Source organism: Cervus canadensis, chromosome 1, assembly GCF_019320065.1.
Source record: "Cervus canadensis isolate Bull #8, Minnesota chromosome 1, ASM1932006v1, whole genome shotgun sequence".
Lineage (NCBI taxonomy): Eukaryota > Metazoa > Chordata > Mammalia > Artiodactyla > Cervidae > Cervus > Cervus canadensis.
Window position 1 is genome coordinate 6,403,781 of NC_057386.1, and position 24,032 is coordinate 6,427,812.

At 60.3% G+C, this 24,032-nt stretch overlaps 2 protein-coding genes across 8 annotated transcripts; one reads left to right on the forward strand and one right to left on the reverse strand.

Moving 5' to 3' along the window:
• The first annotated feature begins 445 nt into the window (after positions 1 to 445).
• SLC9A3R1 (SLC9A3 regulator 1) lies at positions 446 to 17,730 on the forward strand. The gene is made up of 6 exons (XM_043457858.1): positions 446 to 1,157; positions 11,641 to 11,802; positions 12,791 to 12,944; positions 15,497 to 15,537; positions 16,567 to 16,656; positions 16,858 to 17,730. Exons 1-6 carry the CDS (start codon positions 693 to 695, stop codon positions 17,050 to 17,052), a joined length of 1,107 nt encoding a protein of 368 aa, XP_043313793.1. The 5' UTR covers positions 446 to 692; the 3' UTR covers positions 17,053 to 17,730.
• Positions 17,731 to 18,055: 325 nt separating this feature from the next.
• On the reverse strand, positions 18,056 to 23,953 carry NAT9 (N-acetyltransferase 9 (putative)). 7 transcript variants are annotated; one of them, XM_043459065.1, is made up of 7 exons: positions 23,838 to 23,953; positions 23,154 to 23,245; positions 22,149 to 22,258; positions 21,453 to 21,596; positions 20,802 to 20,861; positions 20,563 to 20,657; positions 18,056 to 20,458 (listed from the first exon to the last, which is right to left on the reverse strand). In XM_043459065.1, the coding sequence occupies exons 2-7, from the start codon at positions 23,228 to 23,230 to the stop codon at positions 20,324 to 20,326; spliced, it is 621 nt and encodes a 206-aa protein (XP_043315000.1). In that variant the 5' UTR covers positions 23,231 to 23,245; positions 23,838 to 23,953; the 3' UTR covers positions 18,056 to 20,323. The 7 variants fall into 7 exon arrangements, with proteins under 7 accessions (XP_043315000.1, XP_043314789.1, XP_043314646.1 ...); XM_043458854.1 differs by having other exon boundaries at positions 18,056 to 20,434; positions 23,838 to 23,945; XM_043458711.1 differs by having other exon boundaries at positions 23,154 to 23,239; positions 23,838 to 23,894.
• Positions 23,954 to 24,032: the final 79 nt, after the last annotated feature.

Sequence of the window (24,032 nt, forward strand, 5' to 3'; positions counted from 1 at the left end):
TTTTCCTAGCAACAGTCGCCCCCACTCCACCCTCACCCCCCAACTGGAGATGAACACTTTGGCAGAAGGCTGTTAAAGCCTCAGGGTCCTTTACCCGAGGGTTGGCGCGCTCAATCCCTGACGCAGGTGGTGCTGGTGGCGGGGGGGAGTCAGAACCGATCTCGCGAGCCACCCTGCCCGGTACCAGGAACTCCCCCGCCCCGCACCCAGCGCCCCTCCCCGGGCCTGCACTCCGGCCACTCTGTAACAAACACTTCCACTTCCTGAGCGCTCTTTCTTCTCCCGCCGCGGGGTGCCGAGCGGAGCCCAGAGCCCCGCCCCCGAGTGCTCCCATTGGCCAGCGTCCTTCACCCGGCCAGAGAGCCTCCCGTGAGAGGCGTCTGATTGGCCCCCGGCGGTCCACACCCTCCGCGTGGCCCCGCCCCCGGGGTATGCGGCCCGGGCGGTTTCTGGAACGCTCAGTCGCCGTGCGGGGCGGGGATCGGTGTTTGAGTCCCAGCTTCGGCTCTTCGCCGTTCGCCGCCGCGGCTCCCGGGACACCTGCTCGCTTGTTGGCCCGTCCGGCGTCGCCGGGCTGCCTGCCGCTCTCACCCTCGCCTCCCGGCCCGCAGAGTGGGACGCGGAGCTGGACCGGCCCGCCTTCGGACCCCGACTGTACACGGCTGAGCGCCACTGAGCCGTTGCCAAGCGAGATGAGCGCGGACGCGGCAGCCGGGGCGCCCCTGCCCCGGCTCTGCTGCCTGGAGAAGGGTCCGAACGGCTACGGCTTCCACCTGCACGGGGAAAAGGGCAAGGTAGGCCAGTACATCCGGCTGGTGGAGCCCGGCTCGCCGGCCGAGAAGTCGGGACTGCTGGCCGGAGACCGGCTAGTAGAGGTGAACGGCGAGAACGTGGAGAAGGAGACCCACCAGCAGGTGGTGAACCGCATCCGTGCCGCCCTCAACTCCGTGCGCCTGCTGGTGGTCGACCCGGAGACCGACGAGCGGCTGCAGAAGTTGGGCGTCCAGGTCCGGGAGGAGATGCTGCGTGCCCAGGAAGGGCCCGGGCAGGCCGAACCGCCGGCCGCCGCCGGCGAGGAGCGGGGGGCTGGCGGCGAAAATGAGCCTCCGGCCGCCGCGCCAGAGCCTCGAGAGGCCGAGCAAAGCCATCAGGAGCGGGTAAGTGCGGGCCCGGGCCTCGCGGCGAGGCTGGATGGAAGCGGGTGGGAAGGAGAGTAATGGGGAGACCCAGGCGCCCGGGATGCCCAGCCCTGCTCCCCGCCTTGTCTTTCTGAAACTCGATCTTCGGAGGCGAGACTGCTTCCGCCCGCCGACCGGGCCGACTGGCAGTTACAGTCTTGAGGCTGCGTCCCACGACCCCTGCGCCCCATCCCCAAGCTGGGCTGGGACCCTGAGCGCCTTAGGGAGTGAGGGTGAAGGAGGGCGGCGCAAGGGAACCCAGTCTCCGTTTCCTCCACTCTGTTGGTGGCTGTCTGCTCCTACACCCCTTGGGACCCCCAATTCCACCCCTCCTCTGAGTGGCCAGCTCCCTCCACAGGCCCCCCCGGGGGTGGTAAATGAAGCGGCCTGGACTTCAAAAAGCTGGAGGAATAACCACCTTCTGTGTGGAGCCGCAGCGGTGAGAGGGAAGGGGTCCCTTTCCCCCCTTCCCCACAGCCCGCTGGCCTGTGTATCATTAACTTCAGCCTGGTGGACTTCATCCTCCTGAAGTCCAGCCTGACTTCTAAGAAAGAAGCTCCACCGTCTGCAGGAGATGGGTGGGGGCAGGGCTGAGGGAGGAGGGGCAGGGGCGAATGGTCCGGGGGCGGTGGCAGCTCAGCCCCCAGGAGGATTTATGATTCTCAGGAATGTGAGGAGTAAGCTAGCTCCTATCTGGGAGCAGGAGGGAAGACCTTGGAGAGGTGGTTGGCTGTGGGGGTGGGGTGCGGGACAGCAGCCAGGAGGTCACCACGGGCAGGTGGTCTTGCCTGGCACTGGCTGTCCCACTCCAGGCCCTGGACAGCAAGCAGGCTGGTTGCTTTCTGCCCACGCTGGGTGTTTATAACCCCAGTCTGGATCAGCTGCAGGAGGGGCAAGGAGAAACAGGACTTCTACTGAGGCTTCCTTGCCCAGAGAGTAGGGGCGGCCTCAAGGTGAGACTGGGAGGAGGAGGGCCGGGGCCTCCCCTGGGCCTCTTCGGCTTTACCAGCTCTCCACCTGCTGGCAGGGGTGTTCGTGGTGCCGGTAGGAGCCTCCCGTGACACAGAAAGGACACAGTTCAGCCTTTCAGTTTGAAGGTGGAGCCCGAGAGGACCAACTGGTTTGGTAGAAGTGAGGTCACCAGGAGCCCTGTCCAGCCGGAGCTGGGTGCTGGGAATGCCAGGGCCACTGGGTGCCCACTTCCTGCCGCCGCCAAGCTGGCCTTGGCAAGGCTGGGGGTGGGGTCAGAGCACCCCAGCAGGGGGTTGACCCCAGGGAGTTGAAACACTCATGATCTCTGGTCCCAGACAAATCCAGTTTGAACTTTGTGCCCAGGGCACCGACTTAGCATTCCCGATTTGTTGTGTTTTTTTTTTTTTAATGGACTTTGGCACTTGCACAAGTAACCCGCCCCCCTCACCCCGCAAGTTGCAGTCAAGTTCAGCTCCTCCCACTGCCCTTTCAGTTTTACTGCTGGGAGTGGGGGGGCTGGTGGACGCCGAGGCCAGGATGGAGGCTTGACCTTCCACGTGAGCTCACCCGCCAGGCCGTCTGAGAAGCAGCGGAGGTTGGCTTCTGCTCTCTGGGTGACCACAGAATGGGGTTTCCCCCAGGTGGGGGTTTGACACCTGCATCCGTGTGTATGCTTTATCGGGCCAGTTCCTCCAGCCCTTCCCTGGGACATCATCACCAGGCCTCTTGGGATTTCTGGTCAACAAGCGAGTCAGAACTTCTCTGAGCCTTGGTTCTGCCAAGCTCAGAGCATTGGATTCCAGTGACACCTGCCTTCTCTAGGATTTTACAAATAATAATACGCTTGAGCCCCTAGTGGGTGCTGGACTGAGCTCCTTGTGAGCCCTGGACTGAGCTCCTTGTGAGCCCAGGCATTTGAATCCCAGCCACGAGCTGGGATCTCCCTTAGCCTCTGTAGCTGCTCAGCAGTGTTAAGCCCCTCTGCTAGGAAATTCCTGTGAAATTTGGTATGGTGGGCATGCAGGTGACTCACCCTGTCTTCAAAAAAAAAAAGTTAACAGACACAAGAGTTCATTGTTCCCTGAGAAGACAAGGTGTGTGTGTGGGGGGGGGGGGGGTCTGTATAAGGGATACATACAACGTTTGCATGCTATTGATTACTTTGAATCTGAATTTACTTGCAAAGTCGGGGCTGTCATGACATCTCCGTTAGTTCTTGGAAGTGGAAAAGGTTTTGGTGGGGAGTTGTCAAGCAGAGAGGGTTGGCGGGTGACATCTCATTGGGAGGAGTGACCTGGGTCAACAGCAGTTCAAGACAGAAGGCAAAGGGGTGCTTGTAGTACTGGTCTCGGAGGAAGGAGTGGGGTGCTTCCAGCCCGGCCCACGTCCACCCCTGGGGAGGGAGGAGCCGCAGCACCCCTGCTCAGCTGTACTCGCTGGGCCACCTCGAGCCAAGTTTCTCTGAGCTTCCATTTCCTCTCGTTTAATTCGGGCGTGACGACACAGCGGCCTCGTGGGGTTGGCGGGTTACATGAGGATGTCTGTTAAGTCAGTAGCTCAGAGCCTCCACTAAGTAAGCATTCAGTGAACGCTGGTGGCTGGCCTCTGAGTTAATAAACATTTCACAGTGACCATTATACCCTCACCCAGGAGGTGCAGCCAGGCCTGGATCTGCCCCTCTCGTTGGGCATGGGCAGCTGTGACCAAGCCTGGCATCCCTAGATGCTCAGTCTGGGATCACTATTGAATAATCAGCCCTTCACAATCTGGTCGCCTCGCTCCCGCCACCGCCCCTCTCGGACACCCCCAGCCCACCGAGCCACACCGAGGGTCCGGATTCCCTCCCAGCGTGCCATGCGCTTTGAGCCTCTGCACCTGGTATTTGCACTCGCCGAGCCACCTCGGGCCAAGTTTCTCTGAGCTTCCATTTCTTCTCGTCTAATTTGGGGGTGACAGCAAACCCTTGGGAACCCTCAGTCCCCTTCTGCGCCGGGCACGCTCCCCAAGACCACTCAGCTCCCAGGCGGCCTTTCCTCTACCCCACAGGCAACATGAGCCGTCTTGTCTCACCTCTGCCTGCTTTCTGTCCTTCCACCTTTTCTCACCCTCAACGCCCAGTATCTGAATCATCGGTTCACTTCTCCTCCCCCGACCTGACCTCCTTCAGAGTCCCAAGGGCAACAGCTGTAGCTTATTTATGTTTATCGCCCCAGCGCTGTCCAGGCTCAGGGCAGGGAGGGCCTCAATAAATAATTTTTGCATGAATGAATGCTTGCTAAACAGCCTTGGGGGACCTTTGTCCTAGGTCATCTCAGCCCAGCCCACCTGGGCCTGCGTGTACCTAGAGAGCACACCCAAGAGATCGGAATTCCAGATAGAGCTTATTGGCTTTTTCTTGCCTACTAGCAGCTTCCATTTTAAAGCCAGAAGTCTGGGAATGCCAGCTCTGCTGCCTACTGGCTCTGGGGCCCTGATGGTTCATCATTCCCTGCAAGCCTCAGCTTCTCCCTCTGTGAAATGGGGAGAGAGGCTCCCAGCCTGCAGGGTTGTGGGGGAGATTTGATGAGATGATGGGGATGAAGGGGAGTGTAAGTGCCCTGCTTGGGGGTGGGGTGGGGGGTGGGTTCCCGCCACGCCTGACACTGATCCCAGAGGCAGAGACCGGGTAGGCACCCTAGGTGGCACAGTGCGGGGTGGGCATGACTCACTGGCAGCCTCCAACCTCTTTCCCAGGTTTCATCTCACACAGGCGAGGGCAGAGGGGGATTTGAGCTGCAGGATGTTTGGATTTGAAAGGGACTGGGTGGGACGATTTCTTCTTAAACCGCATACTTGGGATTTCTCACTCCCCAGGGATTCAACCCCCTTATCTTCTGGTTCCTGTTCAATCCTGGAGACTATTCTCCTGGAGAGAGGAAAGGGGCTTCCTTCTCAAGGAAGCCTGTCATGTCTCCATAAGGGCCCTTCTCTGCCTCCCTAGGCTTCCCATCCACCGGCCCCCAAGAAAGTGGAGGGGTTAGGAATTAGGAGAAGAAGGGGCCTCACCAAGGTTATGTGGACGCTGCAAGCCTCTTAGAGAAAGCAGAGCTCTAGACCCAGTAATGGGAGCTCAAGGCAGAGAAGGAAACCCACATTTCTCCTGAGTCTGCTAATTGCCTGGCCCTGTGCCCTAAAGATAATGATACAAATTCCATTGTTCTTTTTTGTTTTCCCCCCACCACAACCCTGCAAACTAGGTATTATTTTCTCCATTTTGTAACTTGATAAATAATAAATGGTAGCTATTATCTGTGTCTGGCAACCTGCTCTGTACTAAACATGCCTTACTTATCTCGGTGAATCCCCACGACCACCCTGTGAGACAGAGATTAGCCCTACCGTCTGCCTGCAGAGGCTGAGGCTCTGTCGTTTCTGGGGGTGGCCCCGGGCTTCTGAGCTAGTGAGCCTTCACCTTGCAGCAGGGCAGTGTCAGAACCCCGCTCACTCGGACTCTGCCCATCACATTCTGAGCCACACAGGGCCATCACATAGGCATAAGTTCAGGCTGCTGGAACCAGCTCCCTGCAAGGTTCAGGGCTCCCAGGTGCTTCTGTCTCCAGGGGACACAATCAGGAAAGGTGTCAGCCCTGATGGGAGGCATTGGCCCAGAAGGGGCAGGCTCCAGGCCCCATCCTTCTTGTGTGATGGGCCTGGCAGAGAGTGACGTAGTCTGTATCCTCATCTCCAGGGCGTGAGAGCCGCCCTTACTGGCTCTGGGGCTCCCCTGTAGCACAAAGGACCACCCCCCCCACAGAGGCCTACTTTGACTTTCGGGTTAGATCTGGGTTCTAGTATCACTCACAGCCGTGGGACTGAGGCCAGAGCTCTGACTTCCCAGGGACAAAAGGCTCCAGCGTCTCCCTGTGCTTGTTATAAGGTCATGATGCCCAAATGAGACAGCAAAGGCCGTGGGGATGTAGGAATAGTTGAGAGTGAGACCTCTGGGGTCTGTAGAATGGGCCTTTTCGGCAGCCACTGGCCACACGTGACTCCTAGCACTTGAAGTATGCCAGTCGAAACTGAGATGTGCAGTAAGGGTAAGATCAAACACATACCAGATTTTGAAAACTTAGTACGACAAAAAGGATGTAAAATATCCCATTACTAACTTTTTACTAGATTACCTGTTGGAATGATGATATTTTGGATATGTTGTGTTAAATAAGGTTAAAATTGATCACTCATGTTTCTGTTTTACTCTTTAATGTGGCTGCTAGAACCTTCTAAGTTACCGACATGACTGGCATTCTGTTTCTGTGAGACAAGCTGCTCTGGTTGTTGTTCTTTAGTTGTTAAGTCATGTCCAGCTCTTTGCAGCCCCATCAACTGTAGCTCACCACGTTCCTCTGTCCATGGGATTCTCCAGGCAAGAATACCTGTGGGTCGCCATTCCTTTCTCTAGGGATTGAACCCTTGTCTCCTGCTTGTCAGGCGGATTCTTGACCTTGCCGCTCTAGATCTGAGCTCAAAGCCTCCCCTCTTCTCCCATCAGCTGCATGTACTTGAGCAATTTATGCCGTCTATTTGAACCTGACTTTTCTCCATGTGGGGGCTTCCCTGGTAGCTCAGATGGTAAAAGCATCTGCCTACAATGCGGGAGACCCAGGTTCGATCCCTGGGTCGGGAAGATTCCCCTGGAGAAGGAAATGGCAACCCACTCCAGTACTCTTGCCTGGAAAATCCCGTGGACTGAGGAGGCTGGTAGGCTACAGTCCATGGGGTCGGGAAAAGTCGGACATGACTGAGCGACTTCACTTCACTTCATTTCCTCCACTTCGAAGTGAGGGTGGTAATACCTTCCTCAAAGAGTTATAGTTGGGTCTTAGTGAGAAAATACACTTAAAAGCCCCACTGTGGTGCTTGGCACGTAGCAAGTGCTCGTTAAAGGCCAGCTGCTCTTTGTTATTTCAGCAGAGTCCCAATTTCACAAGCTCCAAGAAGGTCCTTACCGAGCTTCTTGGGACCGCCCACGGGAGTTAAATCCAGCGGCTTCTGGGAGGAGGGGGAGGGATGAGAAGGGTGACGGGAGAGAGCCTGCGGGGGCAGGCAGGCATGGGGCAGCCAGCCTGGATGGTGTCCAGCCAGGCAGCAGCCCAGGTACCAGCCTGCTCCATCCCAGGCTTGCCCAGCCCTGGGGAGACCTGAGCCAAACGCTCCGTCGGGCATGTCTCTGGCCAGCACCAGGAGAGAAGAGTCGGGGAAGGACCTGGCTCAAGGCCCTTGAGGAGCAGTGTCAGAGCAGTAGCCCCTCATGTTATCATCCGGATCCCACCCTGCGAAGCTCCAGAAAGAGGCTTCCCTGCTGAGAAGCGGCGGGATCAAGGGCCAGAGTCCCTTCTTTTTCCACAAAGGGAGGTTGTCCGGCATTCCTCAGCGTGTGCAGACCTAGGGCGGGGGTCTTCTAGGGTGAGATCCATGAAGCCACATCGGGGTCAGAGGTCATGAGTCAGTGGCAGCCAAGCCCTTGGTCGTCTGTCCCTTGGGGTGAGGAGAGGATGCTTTCAGCCCAGAGCCCTGGACCCTGGCCTGCAGTCTGAGCTCCGGGTCACCCCGCAGCCTGTCCTAAAAGACAGCGCCCCCACGCTGCCCGGTCACACGTGCCCCCAGGCAGAGCCACCTCCTCCACCCTGGTTTCCTTGAAGAGCTGGCGCCAGACCCAGGCCTGTCTCCAGAGCAGCCCTGGCCCCTTCCCCTCAGTATCCCCCACCCCTCCCCCACCAGAGGACCAGGTCTCCCAGTCTCCGCCCCCCCACCCATCCCCCCTTGCTGAGGCCAGATTCCCGGGCAGGGGGCGGGAGGTACCATTCTTATCTAATTTGCATAAACTCGAGCCCCGGCTGGCTGGGCTGGGGGAGGGGCAGTGACCAGTCACCTCTATCTGTTCCCCTGGCCACCCCGGTGGTCTTCCTGCTCCTCCAGCCCCACCTTCTGGGACCCAGAGCCGGCGAGCTTATGGGATGTTTTCCATAGGGCTCATCACCATGGCGTCGGCCAGGGAGGGGCTGGCCCAGTGGGGCGTTGGCCCCCGGCCTCCCTCCCCGGGGAGGAGGGGAGGAGCAGGGAGCGGCCGGGCCCGCTCCCCAGAGACGGTCACTGGGATTAGGGTATCGACTTTCCCCAGCCTCCCAGGTGGCTGCTGATGGTGCCTATTGAATTCTGTGCCCGACGCCTGCTCCCTGGGCCGCGTGGGTGGAGGTGACTGGGCGGCCACTCGGGGGTGGGGCTGGGCTCCCTGGGAGGGGGGGAGGAGGTGGTGGAGGGAGCAGCCGCCAGGCCTGTGCAGGGTTTGGGGCCGCCTGAGACCTGGGGGGTGGCAGAAGCCCGCAGAAGAGTCTGAAGGCAGTGCTCCTCGGGGGTCGGGAGTGAGAAGCTCGTCCAGCCCCGGCCGCCCCAGCCTGTTTGCACAGCCCCGCAGCCACCACTGCCTGGCAGTCCCCCTTCTCACTTCTCTGCCAGTCTCCTCGCTGAGCAGATCCTGATTTTTTTTACTTCCAAGCTGCCATGGTCACTTGAAGACCCACCTGAGTGTCTGAACAATCTGGCCATATTCCCCTCAAAGTCACCCCACCTCCAGCACGGACCCCTCTGGAGCTGCAACCACGGCCCAAGGCCGCTTGTGAGCTCCTAGGGGCCCCATGCCAGGCCCAGGATGTCCTGGAGGGCCCAGGTATCCCCTCGGTGGCCAGCGCCTGACATCTCCACATCTCAGTGCGGGGCCTCGGGGAGCTGCCCCAGGACTCCGGACAGCACCAGCCTCCACCAGGCCGGGCTGGGCTCCTTTGATGACTGACTCAGCAGCTGGCAGTGACAGTTCTGGAGGCAGCTGGAAGAGGGGTGGAGAGAGACATGGGAAGGGGAGCCCCCTGCCCAGTCTTGGGGGGCTTGGGAAGGTAGGAGCTGGGTGGGGTTCTATACTAGTCTGAGCACCTCAGAAAATGCCTGGGGTTTCCTGGACCCCTGGGAGGGGATCTGCCACTTCCTGAGATCCTCGGCCTGGTGCTGGCAGAGGGGCGTGAGGTGCAAAGGACAGGTCCCCAGGCAAGGGTCCCCAGGGTGCCAGGTGCTCCGGATCAGTGAGGGAAGCCACCAGGCCTGCCTGCTCCCAGCCGAACTGCCCTCCCCGGAAGGAAGCCTGTGGTTTCATCATCTCCCCGCCCCTCCCAGCAGAGGCTGCAGCCCGAGTTTGCAGCTCTTGCCCAAGTGGGCCTCCTCCCAGTCTAGGCTTTGAGTCCTCCCATGGATGGTGGCAGGGCACACGGGTTTCCAAGTCAGAGCCCGGGGTGGAGTCCTGGCTCCTCTGCCAAGGAGCTCGGGCCCTGGGCTTCACGTCTGGGGTCTCACTTTCACCATCTCCAGGATCGGGGTTAGGGTTAGGGTCCTAACGCACAGGAGGGAGGCTCTTTGGAGTCAGGGGCAGCGGGAGGGGCAGGAGACAGCGGGCCACACTCTGGCTTCCCCGTGATTCACCCTCCCCGCTTTCTCAGGGTGACAGAGGAGCTCTGGCCACCGAAAGCCGAGCCTCCCCACTGCGGCAACTGGTCGGACCTGTTCCTGCTCCTCGGGCCTGTGGGAGGGCTTAGCTCTAGGGGAGAAGAGCCTCACTTACTCCCGGAAGTAGATGGGGGGGGCGGCCACCAGCAGGGGGTGGATGTGGGGAGTCCGTGAGGAGTGGGCCCCGAAGCCAGCAAGGGCCAGGGAGGGATGAGGGGACCTGGAGAGAAGCGGGGGTCCCCGTCCCCTTTTTCATGCTCACTTAAGTGCCTCTGCTCTTGTCTGGGATGCCCAGATCGGGGTAGAGCCAAGCCTAACTGTCACCTCGCCCTCCTTCCGGTCTGGGCCTCTCCACACCCCCAGTCAACATCCTGAAGCTGAAAGGCCGGCCCAGGCATCTGAAGGAAAGCAGAGTCACCCTCCCCACCCCCCACCCCCCATCCTCCGCGGAGCAGAGGGGTGGGGGCTGAGTCCACCGCAGGTGGCAGCTGCCTCCTGGGCCCAGCAGGTCGGGGCAGGAGGGCTGTGGGGCCTCCCCGCCCCGCCCCTCCCTTGCCTTTTCTCCAGCTGGGCAGTGAGGTTTCAGAGCGACCAGCACCCCACCCTCGAAATCTCATCTCTCCGCTTCCTGTGACTGACTGACCATCAGTATTAGCAACGACGGGGGCATCCCCTCGTGCACAGGGGTGTAGGGTGGTCAGGGGCTCCCACCTATGTTAATTGGACCTCCTAGCAGCCCTGGGAGGCAGGTGGCATTAAAAACAGTCTATAAACAAGGAACCCAAGGCTTTGAGAAGGAAATGACTTGCCCCGGGTCACCGAGCTGGTAAGCTGGAAGCTGGGCCAGGGCCCTGACTTCAGCATTTGCTCTTTGCCTGGCATCCGGGTGATAATCCAAAACTGGCAGGCCTGGGGGCCGGGGGAATGGGAACCCCATGTCCATCGTGGGCTCAGAGCTCAGGCCCCCTCAGTTTCCTCCATCATGTAAACGTGCCCTCGGGCTGCAGCTTCTAAGCTAAGCTGCTTAGGCTGGGCCAAGGATGGTGGGAACTGTTGCACGCTGAGGGTCTGAGTGTTTGAGCACCTCTCGGCGGGTCCTCTCCAGGTCACGGCCACACAGGGCTCCCCGCAGTCCAGCCCTGCTTTCCACCACCCCCTCCCATTCAGGCTCCCTGGGATCCAGCAGGCTGTTTGGGGTTCTGTCACTACCTTCGTCCTCGGCCTTGGTTCCGCTGGTGGGACGTCTGGGGCCCCTGGCTGTACCTCCCTCAGCCCCATGGTCATCTGGCTCCCAGCTCCCTTTAGGTGGGCCGTTTGGCTTGGTGGGGACAAGCCGGGAGTCCGTGTTGGGGAGGGAAGGCTTTACTGTGAATATGTAAACCAGCTTTGAGTGAGCACCTGCCCTTGCTTCTCCCCTGCAGAGAGGAGGGTACAAAGCAGCTGGGGGTCCCCGCTCACTGTCCCAGGCACTTAGGCTGGTAGGGATGCTGCCAGGAGGGGAGCAGACCGAGCCATCAGCTGGGAGGGATGAGGTAGCCATCTAAACACCACGATAAATGGGCTTCCCTAGCAGTCCGGTGGTTGACTCCACACGTCCTGTGTAGGGGGGGCATAGATTCCATCCCTGGTTGGGTAACTCAGATCTCACATGCCTCTCGGTGTGGCCAAAAACAAATAACATGATTAACCTTAGAATTTCAGAAAGGCAGAGACCTGAGCTAATCCGCTCCCACCCCTCACTTGCCTAAAGAGGGAAACGTGTCATGGACTCAGGGGTGGCGCTGTGCCCAGGGGCACCCAGGCAAGTTGCAGCAGGGCAGGGTCCCCGGCCAGCATTCTCTGGCTGCTGGAGGATCTGAGGAACCTTCCTCGGTCGGGGGGATGGGGTCAGGCACGGAGCAGGGAGGGCGGCACCCCAGGCCGGTGTGGAAGGACCATGTCCCCCGCTTTCTCCCCACAGCGCGAGCTTCGGCCTCGGCTCTGTGCCATGAAGAAGGGCCCCAATGGTTATGGCTTCAACCTGCACAGCGACAAGTCCAAGCCAGGCCAGTTCATCCGGGCGGTGGACCCAGACTCTCCTGCCGAGGCCTCGGGGCTCCGGGCCCAGGACCGCATCGTGGAGGTAATGTGAGGCTTCCTGCCCCCTTCCCAGGCTCCTCCTTCCTGATGGCCTCCTGGGCAGCGAACACTGCATCTGCTCCTTGGTTAGCCCGTGAGGCACCCCGACAGCCCATAGTTGCTGGAGAGAGGACGGGGAGAATGGTGGGTGAGTGGGCAAGAAGAAAGGAAGGAAAGATGGGGGACTCCCTGGCGGTCCAGTGGTTAGGACGCCACGCTTCCACTCCTGGGTCCTTGGTCAGGGAACTAAGATCCCACAAGCTGCAAGGTGTAGCCAAGAAAAAGATTTTTTAAAAAGGAAGGAAAGATGTGTGAACGGATGGATGGACAGACAGAGAGGTGAACTGACTTCTTTCCTGCTTGCACCTCCTGCGGGCTCTTGGCGGAGCAGACACGCTCAGCGGCCCACGGTTCCCCCATCCGTCCAGGGAGCTGCCTGGGGCCATGGCCAGTTTCCCGCTCTCCGAGGCCTCCTCACCAGCACAGGGACGGGGCGGAGCTGGGGGCCATGAAATCCGTCCCCCGAGTGAGGCTGGGCTGGCAGGCTCTTGCACTCTTGTGCCCTGCCGGTCAGAAGAGGAAACGTGAACCCAGGGCCTGGGGCAGGTCCCAGAATCTCAGTCTTCGAGCCTCAGAGCTGGAAGATCAGCTCTCCCAAGACGTCTCAGTTTACAGGCGAGCAAACCAAGGCCCAGGCAGGGAAGTACCTAGAAAAGCTGGGGCCCAACCCAGGCCTCCCAGACCCTTCCCGAACCGTCTGTCACAGCTGTGTTTGTTCAGTCTCGGCCGGGTATTTTCTTTGGCTTTTCCCACGTGTCCTGCCTCCCCATCCAACTGTCGAGTGGGAGGACCACTCAGCCTGGTTCAGGGCTCTACAGGCCGGGGGTGCTGGGGTGGGCACTGCGTGTTCACGATTGCCAACCAGCTCAGCCTTCACCTGCCCCCCGCCCAGAACTGAGACCTGTGCGGCTAACCCCTGCCCGCACCCACAGGTGAACGGGGTCTGCGTGGAGGGCAAGCCGCACGGGGAGGTGGTGTCTGCCATCAAGGCCGGCGGAGACGAGGCCAAGCTGCTGGTGGTGGACAGGGAGACGGACGAGTTCTTCAAGAAATGCAAAGTGATCCCATCGCAGGAGCACCTGCAAGGTGAGCTGGGCTTGGCAGCCTGAGGGCCCCCCCGGTCAGGAATGTGCTCTGGACTTTATTGGGTCCCACGGGAGGGGAGAAAGGTTGGGGGAGAGGGTCTTGGAGAGGAAGCCAGCGTCGGCAGTGGGTTTCTGAGGATGGTGTATGGCTGGGGGGTGGGGGGTGGGGACCCGCACAAGGGATGGTGAGATGGAATGGGCTGCTGATTCCGCAGAGGGAGGGGACCCCCCTCCTCCCCATGCCCCCCCCCCGCCCCCCGCCCCACTCTACTCGCAGTAAGCGCTCGGGGCAGGGCCGATGCAAGGAAACAGTTAACTCTGGGGCGGCTTCCAGCCTTAGCTTGGTCAGATCAGAGTCCAGTGACAGGGCCCCAGTGCCTCCCCTTCCCTTCTCTCAGGTTGTCTTGGAAACCCAGGCTTGCTGGCTTGAGAGCGGTGGGTCCCTGGGCCCCTGCCCTCCCCCGCCCCTCCATCACCCTGCCAAGCCTGGCACCTCCCCCGCCCTGGCCCAAGCCAAACGGGGCAGCCGCCGCCCAGGAAAGGAGGAGCTGAGCCGTGCTCTGCCCCCTGGTCTGGACCTTCTCCCTGGGAAGATGAAGATGGCTCCCAGGGGTTGCGGGACTGGGCGGAACCTCTTTGGACTTTGCAATGGGTGGGGTTTTCTTGAGGGTCAGATGTGGGGCACAGGGGTCCACACAGAGGTCTTGCCACAAATTCAGATCGCCAACTTGGAGGGGCCCAGTGGGTCCTGGGGGTATCCTGGAAGTCACTAGCAGACTCCGGTCATGGGAGGTGGGTACCACTGTACCCTTGTCTCCCAAGTTCATGGAAAGCAGGTAAGTTTGATAATCCCCATCCTCATTAGGGGGGAAACAGGCCCAGAGAAGTCCCCCCAGCCTTGCTCTTGGCAATGTGGTATGAGAAAGTGAAAGTGTTAGTTGCTCAGTCCCATCTGACTCTCTGCGATCCCGCCAGGCTCCTCTGCCTGTGGAGTTATCCTAGGCCAGAATACTGGAGTGGTTTGCCATGCCCTCCTCCAGGGGATCTTCCCCACCCAGGGATGGAACCCAGGTCTCCTGCGTTGGCAGGTGGATTCTTTACCACTGAGCTGCCAGGGAGACCCCAGTGTGGGAAGACACGGCTGAAATCCGGACTCCCCTCGGCTGCTCCTGTACCTGCCCCTGCCTCCCCCAGCACCCTTCTCCCCCGACTCCCAAGTCATCAGCCCTCTCTCTCCCCGCTGGCTGGGCAGGAAGGGCCCTGGGAACCTCCATGACTGCAGCCTCTGATCAGAGGACCTGCGGAGGGAGGCGTGGGGGCGGGTCCCCTCCCTGGGTGTCCCTCCTCCCAGGTGGATGTAACTCTGCACGTCCCCAGCCGCTGCCTCCTGCCCACAGCTGGGTAGACCACAGCTCACGGGTGAGCGGGGTACAGTGGAGGGTGGGAGTGAGTGTCCCCGTGTCCCGCAGTCCCCTGCCCAGCCACTGTGGGAGGCTAGATGAGAGATGTTCCTGCCCCGGTCCAGGGCAAGGAGAAAGACGTACCCTGATCTTAAGCTAAGAGCTCAAAAGAAACCCACCCAAGCTGACTGGAGATGGAATAGCCCCCTTTTGCAGCCAGGTGGGGAGTCTACCCTGAGTGACGCCAGGGAGGGTGACCCCAGGGCATGCTCGCCTTCTGACCCCACCTGCCACCACCAGGTTTCCCCTTGGCTGGGGGAGGGCACGCCCAGGACTCTGCCCTGAGGCCCCCCTCCATCCCCAGGAGGATGGGGTTCTTTCACAGCTGATAATCATAACCAGGGCGTGGTTCCCAGTTCTGTTGACACACCGTCACCTAGGAAGCATTCGAAAAATACTGATTCCTAGGCTCGTCCCAGACCCACTTAGACAGACACCCTGGTGTCAAAGCCCAGGGATCTGTATTTCTAACAAGCTTCCTGGGTGGTTGGGAGGCAGCTGCCTGGAATTTCAGCCCCGTCTATGACTGCTTTTTTCAAACAGCTCCTTACTCATCAGTGGTTCTTGGGATTAATTGAATAGGCACCTTTTTTCCTTTTTTTTTTAACTTTTTATTTTGTATTGGAGTATAGCCGATTAACAATGTTACAGCACTTTCAGGGGAATAGCTTAGGGACTCGGCCATACATACACATGTATCCGTTCCCCCCCAAACTCCCCTCTCGTCCAGGCTCCACGTAACAGTGAGCAGGTTCTTGTTGGTTATCCACTTTCCATGTAACAGCGTGTACATGTCCATCCCCAACTCCCCAACCGTCCCTCCCCCATCTTTTTAATGAAACTGAATAGGAAATCTCAAAGAGCCTTGAGATATAGTGAGGGCAAGTTGTTTTGTTAAATGTTACATAGTCTGAGGCTGCTAGGTTGTCAAAATGTCCAGTGTACTATAGTGGGTGGCAGTCAGGAGACTTAAACACTGACCTTGGGGAACAAGGTCAAACGGTCTAGCCAAACCCCACGACCCCCTGCCTTCCGCGCCCCACTCTGTTCCCACGGCTTCTGACTCACCTGCGCTCTTCTCTTCCCCATCTAGGTCCCTTGCCTGAGCCCATTACCAATGGGGAAATCGAGAAGGTAAAGGCAGAGCCCTGATGCTTCTTGGGCTCAGCCCTAGGGCTGCAGGAAGCGGGGGAGGACGTGTGGTTAGGAGGAGGACAGGGTCTGGTTCAGGTGAAGACCTCACGTCTCGAGCCCCGGGCCGTGTAAGGGCCCCAGCCTGGGGCTGAGGCAGAGGGGATGGAGCCGCCTGGCCAGGCCCATCCTGGGTGACAGGCCCCGCCTCCAGCTCCCCACCACACAGGAGGCCATTCTTCCCCCCAAGAACAGAGCGGCAGTGTCTGCCCTCGGGCTGCCGGGCCCCTGCTACTTCCAGTCTCGGTTGGGAGAACAAAGCCCCTCCTACCCGGGCCGAGGGAAGTGGGGGCCGGGGGAGAGATGGCGCGGCCCGGTGCCAGCTGGGGCCACGGGAACCCAGGCAGAAGCTCAGTGTCCAGCTGCGGCCCGAGGCCTGGGCTCTGGGACAGCCCCCTCGGGGTCAGGCCACAGGGCGGGAGGGCTCCTCAGGGCCTGCTTCCAGGCTTCCTCTCCCGGGGGCTCCTGCTGGGGGCGCAGCAAGAAGGCCCTGAGCGGGTCTCTAACTCTCCCCCACCTTATTCCCTCAAAGCCCTTCTTGGCTGCTTGGGGGTTAAGATTTCAAGAATCCGGGGGTCAAGTCCAAGTAAACAAGTCAGGTGGGCTGCAGGAGACTCGGGACATCACGGGTGTTCCCCACACTCAGCAGAGTCTCCCGGCGCCCCCACACCCCTCCGTGGTCACTGTGCTAAGGAGGAGTCAACCCCAGAGGCTGCCTGGGAGGACAGGGGCCGGGTGAGCCATCCAGCTAATCCCACGAGGGGTGGTCTTGCTGCCCTGGATGGTGGAACCCGGCTGCCCTCTGATCCTTGGAAGAATGTGCAAGTGCAAATCCCCGCGGGGCCCTGGCAGGCTCTGGCAGCGGGACTCTGGGGTGGATGGCAGGACTCAGACCAAGGTCCCGTCTTCCCCGGAGTGCCCTTCATGGCTCAGGACTGCCCACCCACACGCCTCCTCTCCTCTCTGCACCAGGAGAACAGTCCTGAAGCCCCGGCCGAGATGGCCTCTGAGAGCCCCGTGCCACCCCTGGCAAGAACCGCCTCCAGTGACACCAGCGAGGAGGTAAGGCCGGCCAGCTGGGCGGGCGGGGGTGGCGCTGGGTGGCAGCAAGTCCGCTCCCAGGTCTCGCTCGCTCCTGGCACACCAGCCTGCCGTGGAGGTCACACGCTGAGCCACGTTCTGTTCTCGTGACCTGGCTTCCCCGCGCGCGGCCTCAAGGGAGCACCTCGCCGAGGCGCTGAGGCCCCCCCTTCCTCTTTGCAGCTGAATTCCCAAGACAGTCCCAAGCAACAGGACTCCACGGCACCCTCATCTACCTCCTCCTCGTCCTCCGACCCCATCCTGGACTTCAACATCTCCCTGGCCGTGGCCAAAGAGAGGGCCCACCAGAAGCGCGTCAGCAAACGGGCCCCTCAGATGGACTGGAGCAAGAAAAACGAACTCTTCAGCAACCTCTGAGCCGTACCCCACCCCCGCCACCAGGAAAGCCCAGCCCCACACCCAGCCCGACCCCCTCTCCCCCACTTATCCCCAGATCAACACACAAATCAGCACCAGCATCTCCTCTCTTGGCAAATCTGATCTTTCTAGAGAACTGTGTTCTTCCCTTACCTCCGACAAAGTGACTGGTTTTCTGTCCTGCCCCAGTCAAAAAGCATACTCTGTGTGTCCCTCCTCGCTGGGTGCTTCAGCCCACCTAGAGCCCCCCTGCCACCCTCCTGGGACGTCACTGGGACCTCCATCGAGCAAAGATCCTGAGATTGGGCAAGAGGTCACCTTCCCTCCTGACCCCAAGTGACGACTAGGTCCGGGATCCATCAAGGACTCCGATCACAGCAACATCGCTGAGTGGACTGGGGCCACCATCCTCAGAGCTGTGACTTGGGCATCTTATTTCTGATTTTTTAAGTGCAGTACTACAGTTTAGATGGACTTTCGATTCTTGATTAACATGATTTCCCAGGTTATTGCATCCGGGACGTAGCAGTGGCCCTACCCTTCCTTCAACTTTTGTTTCTGCTCCCACCCCAGAGACCTGGGCAATATGGGGAGGGTCTGGCCACCCCCTGCCCAGCCCTGAGCCAGACACAATTGTAAGGAAACTCTTACCCGAAATTCAACTAGTTTCTCCAAACAGCCTTGGCCTCTGTGTGTTCTTTTGCAGCTCTGTCCATGCGTGTCCCCAGAGTGGCCTCTGGCCGAGAGGACGGTCCAGGACTCCCTGGGACTCTAAGCCCGGAGCCAGAAGTGGGGTGGCTTTAACGAGAGGGCCTTGAGCCTGTAGCTGCTGGGTGGCTAGGCCATGCGTGGGTCCTGTGTGAGGACCCTGCCTGGGCCAGCCCTACAGGAATGATCATCAGGGAAACGGGGAGCTTAGAGACCACATGCGCAGAGGGAGGGCTCTAAGACCCACCTCGGATCCCAGGAGCATTCAAAGGGTGAATCCACGATGGAGCCAGACTTGGAGAGAGAAGGCTTGGCTTTAATCTTTCTGCCCACTGCCAGAGAGGTGCAGATTCCCAGGCGTGACCCAAGCTGGTGTCCCCGCCCCCCTCCCAGATACTCATCTTACCTGGCCATGGACCTGACTGCGGGGATGGGGAGGATAGACCTGGCCCGCTGGGCCCTGGGACATGCTTGTGGCAGGTGGGGTGGAGGGGACTTTCCAAGGATGAAATGCCCTGCTCCTCCACGGGAGGTCCAGGTCTCTATACTGCTGACCCGAAGGGCACCCTGGGCAGCTGCCACCGTGGCCTGCAGGGCCCAGTTCATGGGCAGGCAGGAGGAAGGGAAGCTGGCCCTGGGCTGTCCTCCACCCCACCCGGAGGCCACTCAAGCCAGGTTCCTGGGACTGAGGAGAACAAGCAGGGAAGGTCACTATCTGGCCATCGCTAGACCTGTTAAGATTAGTTAGAATTCCACCACTGGGAAAGAGAAACCTTCCAAAACCCTTATCACCGCACCAACTGCAGCAGTTAGGCTGGGCCTGGCCTGACCCCACTCACCCTTGCCTCCACCCTGTGACATCTGATGGAGGTCCCCTGCAGGTGTGCTGGCCCCCCAGGCTGGGGAGGGGCCCTCCCTACCTCACCTGCTGGGTGGGGAGGCCCTAAGGACTTTTGACTCTCATTAAACTGGCACAGGTGGCTCAGAGGCACCTGTCACCGAGGGGCCCCGGGCCCCAGCGAGCAGTGTGTGTGTGAGGTGCAGGCTGTGTTTTTTCAATGAGTTTATTTGTGGTTGTGCAGGGTCTTCATGCTGTGTGGGCTTTTCTCTAGCTGCAGCGAGCAGGGGCTGCTCTCCAGTTGGGGGGGCGTAGGCTTCTCACTGCGGTGGCTCCTCTTGTTGCAGAGCACGGGCTCTGGTGCCCACAGACCTCAGTGCTGGGGCTCCCACGCTCCAGAGCTCCGACCCAGAGGCTGTGATGCATGGGCTCAGCTGGTCTGCCATCGGGTCTTCCCAGACCAGGGGTGGAACTCGCGTCCCCTGCTTTGGCAGGGGGGCGATTCTTTACCACTGAGCCGCCAGGAAAGCCCTCAGGCTATTTTAGATTCTAGTTTTCCACGCTCCTATCTGGTGAGAGAGGCCTCCTGGGAGCTGGCAGTCCTCAGCCACTCCTGGCTCTGCCATCAAAAGCGCCGGGGCCTCTGGCAAGCGCCTGCTCCTCCCTCAGTCGTGTCTGACCCTTTGCGACCCCGTGGACCGTAGCCCGCCAGGCTCCTGTCCATGGGATCTCCCAGGCAAGACTACTGGAGTGGGGTGCCATTTCCTCCTCCATGAAAATACTCTAGGTGCCCTCAAAGGTCTCTTCTCCGACGGTGTTTTGAAACCATGCCACCGGGTTACGACAGGGCGTGATGAGAGACAGATGTCAAAGGCTGTCCCGCTGGCTCTGAGGTGCTTAACTGGCTGCCACGCAGCCCGGCCAGCTCAGGCCTGTGCCACGGGCGCCCCCTCGTGGCCTCGGCAGGTGGAGCTGCTCCCGGGGAGGCAGGACAAGGCAGGGAGAGCGAGGTGCCTTCAGGAGGCCCCGGCTCTGGCCTCCGCTTCCTCCCGCAGCCCTTGTAGCTGAGCAGGAGGCCCGAGCTTCATCGGGGGGGCAAGGGGTGCTCCAGCCACACGGAGCTGTGTCTAGAACTTACCCCACCCTCAAAACTGGCTCCAAAGACCAGGACACCCACCCACTTTCCCAGCCACCTGGCTGTCCTTCAGGGCTGACCCCCTTCCTTTCCAAACCTCCCGCGGTCACGCCCTCCTGCTTCTGCAGGACTGAAGACCAAGCTCCCAGCACCGTCCCTGCGACGCTGGAGGCTCTCCACACGGGCCCAGTGAGGAAACAGGGCCAGCTGCATGCAGTGCGCTTTACTCCCGGCCCGAGACGGGGCAGCCCCTCCGGGCGAAAGGGAGGCCCCACGCAGTCACAGGCCCCCCGGGTCCGCAGCTCTGCCTCTACCTGCCTCCTCCACCTGTGGACTCAGGCCATCCACTCTAGTCTGAGTCCAGGTTTGGCAGGAGGACGGGCTGACCCTGGAGTAGCCCAGCCACAGCAGCCAGCCAGAGGGAGGCCAAGGCCAAGTCCGGCCCAGAGGCTGAGGGGCCCCACAAGGAGATTCCCAGCCTGGAGCGGGGCCAGCGTGCCCCGCGCCCCAGGCTCCATCCGTTCACCTGCAGCAGGGCTCCGGGCTTCCACGCCCATACACACAGGGAGGCCTGTCCATGCGGCCGGCTGTCAGCAGGGCTCCGATGTCCCCTCTCTGTAGGGCTTCTCTTGCACGTGGCTGGTCTGCTCTAGAAGCCACTGCCGCTCCGGCTCACTCATCATCAGTCTGAGCGTCACCTCCTGGAAAACACTGCTCACAGCCACCTACGTGCGCCAGGGACAGAGCAGGGCCAGCTAAGTCACAGCCGAGCACCACCGGGCCCCCCGCCCAGACCCGGGCCTCACCCTCTCACCAGCACCAGCCTCACCTGCTCAAAGTGAAGCTTTCGGAACATCCGGATGCTCGGCTCATTTCCTTGCCCAATTTTAGCCTCAAACTTGGTCAGACCTAGCCTGGTCACTCCTTCGGAAGGGATCAGAGAGGGTAAGCTGCACTTTGAAGCCCCCCGCCCCTCCTCCCAGCACCCTCCGCCCCATCTGCCCCCACCCCTGGGCCTGAAGGTTCACCCCCACCCCCTCGCCTTCCCCTGGGACCGGCCCTCCTCACCGTAAAGCAGCATCATGAGGACGGCCTCTGTGCCCAGGCCCTGGCCCCTACAGCTGGGCTCTAGGAGGAACGACAAGAGTCACTGACACTGCATGCCCGGCTCACAACCCTAGGAAGCTTGCAGATATGGGTACCATTCTGCAGATGAAGAGACAGAGGCCCAGAGAAGTGAAACGATTTGCCCAAGGTCTCACAGATCAGCGACAGTCAGCAACCTGACCCCAAAACTGACCCCTTCAGCTCAGCGTGCTGCCCCATGAGCACGTGCGCACAGCCCTTTAGAAAGGGGCTGAGGACCACGATGGACACAGAAACGGGGGGTCCTCACACAGCATAGGAAGATGCTCCAGGGAAGAACACTGATTCTGGGGAGTCCCCAGTCCACCCCAAAGAGAGGGCAGACTGCAGCCTGCAGATCCTAAACGCAAAGGTTACGTTCACACCCACGCGTGAGATGGGAATAAAACAAACCACCAAGGGTGAGCCGTGTGGCTGACAGGGTGCCAAGTGGTCTGCCCAGCCAGGTGCTGGGCTCACCAAGGCCAGGGCCTTGCGCCGAGCTCTTTGGGTGCCTTCTGCAGCTTGGGCAGCTTCAGGTTCAGCGGCTCTGAGGGCCAGAGGGGAGGGAGGGCAGGGCCAGGTGGGACAAACCTGCAATCATGACCTCGATCTCCCCCAAGGAGGGGTCCCCGGGATCCGTGAGGAAGAGGTTCACATCTCCCGCCATGCAGCTCTCCTCGCTGTGGCCCGGCTGGGCCTGCCGCTTCGCTGCATCCAGCACAATGAAGGTACATTCTGCGGAGGGGGCACAGGGTCATCACCTTCTCCCCACAAGAGGGCAGGGGCCAGTCTTCCTACCTGAGCCAGAGGACTAGCCCTGTCTCTGAGTCTGGCAGAAAAAGGGAGCTGGCGCTTCCTCCCGCTGATTACAGAGCCCGAAAGCGGCCTCCTTCAGGCAACAGTGGCCTTCTGCAAACAGTGACTGCATTCTCAGAGGGGGATGCAACAAAAAGACCACGCTGGGCTTACAGCAAGGGGTGCGAGGGGGTGCGGCCTGATTTACAGCCAGAGCCCCACAAGCTTTCTTTTCTCTATATCCCTCCAGTCCTGGTGCAATGAGTGAGGAAGAGAGCAGAATCATCAGCCCCCACCCTCGGGGTCTGGCTTCAGGGGAACGTCACAGTCTCAGGGTTTCAGGCACCTCCCCAGAGTTCCACAAAGTGCTTTTTTGTTTTTTGCAATCTTTCTGGGACCCCAGCCGGGAATGGGAAAAGGAGGGAAGCTAGGGCGGACTCTGGAATCAGTCCTCCCACGACCGGCCCGGCCCGGGCCTCCTCTGCTGCTCACTGTCCGCGTCGTCCCGCCAGCTGCGCTGCATCGCGTACTCCTGCTCCAGGGTCAGTGGCTCCGAGGCCGTCAAACGCTGCAGCTCCTCTGATTTCATCCACTCGTGGTACCTACAGGGGCGGAAGGGCAGCCTTCAGCAAGTAGGACCAATTCAGAAGCCTAAGTCTGACATTTTGAGATGAAGAAACAGATGCTTGAGGCAAACCCCTAGGGCTAACAGAGGGCCAGAGAAGACCCAAGAAAGGGTTATAATGGCTCCTATGGCAGAAGGCCGCAGGCCTAGTAGCCAGAGACAGCAGGAGCCAGTCCTGTCTGTTCAGCCTCCTCGCCTGTCTCAGGGGTCAGCGCAGGGGGAGCAGTTGGAAGCTAAACATTCCTCAAATTCCTGAGGAGATGTAATGGCAAGCTGAACTCAAGCAAAGAAGGCTGGACAGATCTCCACAAAGGCGGGGCGCCAGAAACCCCCCAAACGAAAACCACAAGCAGCGAATACACGCCTATAGCACTACCAGCCCCCTCTACCAGACATTCGCCAACTGCCACCACAAAAGCCCCACCCCGAGACTCATTCCTGGCCATCCCAAACAACAGACCTCCCTCACAACAACCTGTGGGCTCAGTTTTACAACAGGTTAGCGTCCAGTCTCCAAGAACTGAGCCTATTTACTGGCACCAAGGGGGTAGCACTCTTTTACACTCAGGAGAGAAGACAATACCTTTTCTTCCTTACCCACATGTAGTTTACATAAAGGAATTCCTTGCTGAAAGGCCAAAAAGGAAGCTGGGGGGTGGGGGTGGGGGGAGAAATACGGGCCGGTGACTTCCTCCAGGGAGGTCATTGCCCTCTGCTCCAGTTTTCACTTTTTCCTATTTGCAGTGACTTCTCGCACCAAGGTTTCCCTTCCTCAGAGAAAAACAGCCTCTGAGATTAGGGCTAAGACAGGCTGACCCTCCTTGCTGCACCTTGGAGAGCTGGCTTGCATCCCATGTCAGGAGAGTGGTTACCTGGGCACATGCTCTGAGGTATAGGGGACCAGCACCACCTTCTTCCCCAGCAGCAAGATGTTCTGATTCAGCCTCATGGTGGCAACCTGCAGCTAGCGGGGAGGGCAAAGATTTCAGCACCTGAGTTTCCTCCCACTTAGGGTGGGAGCCTGGGCTCTCAATTCGCTAAACGCCTCCAGGGGCTAAGTTGTCAGAAGAGAGAGCCGCCATCCTTCTTCCTTTCCAAACCCTTCAGAGAAAACGGCCTTTAAACTCCTTGCAAGGAGGGGAACCGGGCTGATGAAAGATAATTAAACAATCCTGGACTCGCATCTCAAGGAGCCTTCAAGCATGGGCTGTCCCTTCCACCCCATCACCCAGAAGGCCTCATACCCAAGCACCAAGATTTATCACCGAAACTCCCATCACTTGCGCCAGTCCTAAGACACCGCCCCCTACGGTTAATTTTGCGCCGCGTCTTAAACCTGTTTCCAGCCCCTTTTCCCAGCGAACCTCCCCGCCCCCCGGGACTCTCGCGAGCCATCGGGGCCCCATCCCGGCCCACTTTAGAGGGAGGCGGGCTGAAGGCCTCGATCGCCTGCCCTTTGTGAGGGGTCACCGGCTACGCTTCTCGAACCCCACGGCCACTGGGGTCCCGGGGACGGCCAAATCCACAGCCGCTCCTGGGCCCTGACAGGAGCCCACCTCTCGCACCCGGCCCCAGCTTCCTCCCCCGGGCCGACAGCCGCTCTCACGCACGCGCGTAGGCGCGCGCCCCGCCCGCTTCCGCCCCGTAGAAGGCGGCCGCCGAGGCGCGCGCGCACCCCTGCCCCCGCTAGGAGCCCAATCCGCGCCGTGCGCCCCGCCCACTTCCGCCCCGCAGACGGCGGCCGCGGAGGC